Here is a 1,314-nt window from a genome sequence, read left to right on the forward strand (position 1 = left end):
GCTCTCTTGTGCTCGTCGGCCAGCAGCCGCGGTCGGCTCGAGGTGGGTGCAGCAGGTCGGCGCCCATAACCTCCAACATGGCCCCGTCGACGCGTGCCTGCTCGCCGGCGCCGGCCTCCGCATGTCCCCGCACATGAACGTCACGAATCACTACTAGGCCTTGCAGCCCTTGCGCACGCGTACAGACGTGGTCGAGGTAGGGGACTGAACAGGCAGCGGACAGAGGCGGCTCCAGCAGACGGACTTGGCAGGGCGGCGGAGGCGCAGGGAGGCCCCGCGGCACAGGATCCGACGAGGATGGACGTCGGCGACGTGGGCGAGGAGGAGGTGGGCTCCGGTGTCGGAGAACCTCCAGGCGGTGGCTGCTTGCAGTTTGGCATCGGCCTCCTGTAGGCAACAAAGAAAGAGGAACTCGGTGTGAGAGAAAGAATAAGAACGAGGGGAGGAAGGAGGAAGGGAGAAGGAAGGAAGAACCGCAGCCTTGCAACATCCCGCACCGCACTGCCTTGCGGCGCCGTCGCTGGAAGGTGCCATCGCCCCACAGCCATAATAGTCGTCGCCTCACATGTCGAGCTCCGGCGGCAAGAAAGGGCAAGGAGAGAGGGGAGCCTATTAGGCGCGGTGCTGTGAAGGAGGGAGCGAAGCGGCGATGAGAGATAAATTGCGGCGGACAACGCAAGCGAAGAACGACGGGAAGGGGATCGGGGAAGACGACTGGGGGAGAAGATAAGGTCATGTGGGGAGACAGCGGTGCGTCGGGCCGCTGGACACGCGTAATCTGGAGGAGGGCGGCTGATGCGTTCGTTTTCTATTTCTTTTTTTGACATCACGGCTGATGCGTTAGTTTTTTTTTTCTGAGGCCGATGCGTTCGTTTTATTTTTTGTGTGGAGCTGATCCGTTGGTTGACTATAGTCGGCTGAATCAAGTCGTTTGGGGAGTCCATATGACTCGTGGAGCACCAGCGAGGATATAACGTGTCAGCTTACACACATGTCCACTGTTCGGAAAAACTTTCCATCTATTCATCTGCAATCATGTCAGTACAACGAATACCAGAAGTAAAAAATACATCCAAATTCGTAGACCGACGACTACAAGCACCGAAGCGAGCCGAAGGCGCGCCGCCGTCATCGCCCCTCCATCGCCGGAGCGGGCACAACTTGTTGTAGTAAACAGTCGGAAAGTCGTCGTGCTAAGGCCCCAAAGAACCAGAGCTGCTACACATGATAATTACTGGACGATTTACGCATGACGTGGCATATCAAGCCATCCATGCATAAAGGAAACTAAGTAGCACCGTTAAATTCTCCATC

At 57.2% G+C, this 1,314-nt stretch overlaps 1 protein-coding gene across 2 annotated transcripts in view; it reads right to left on the bottom strand.

The window, feature by feature from the left end:
• Window positions 1-822, bottom strand: part of LOC119294134 — a 1,445-nt gene extending 623 nt beyond the window's left edge. Inside the window, exons 1-2 of one of the 2 annotated variants that reach the window (XM_037572385.1) lie at window positions 475-822; window positions 8-387 (exon numbers count right to left, since the gene is read on the bottom strand). In XM_037572385.1, coding sequence (XP_037428282.1) covers window positions 154-387; window positions 475-534 — 294 coding nt within the window. In that variant the 5' untranslated portion in view covers window positions 535-822 and the 3' untranslated portion in view covers window positions 8-153. Of the gene's footprint in view, window positions 1-7 lie in introns of those variants that run through there. The other variant, XM_037572383.1, reaches the window with a different exon arrangement.
• Between the last annotated feature and the right edge of the window lie 492 nt (window positions 823-1,314).

Source organism: Triticum dicoccoides, chromosome 4B (genome assembly GCF_002162155.2).
Source record: "Triticum dicoccoides isolate Atlit2015 ecotype Zavitan chromosome 4B, WEW_v2.0, whole genome shotgun sequence".
Taxonomy (NCBI): domain Eukaryota; kingdom Viridiplantae; phylum Streptophyta; class Magnoliopsida; order Poales; family Poaceae; genus Triticum; species Triticum dicoccoides.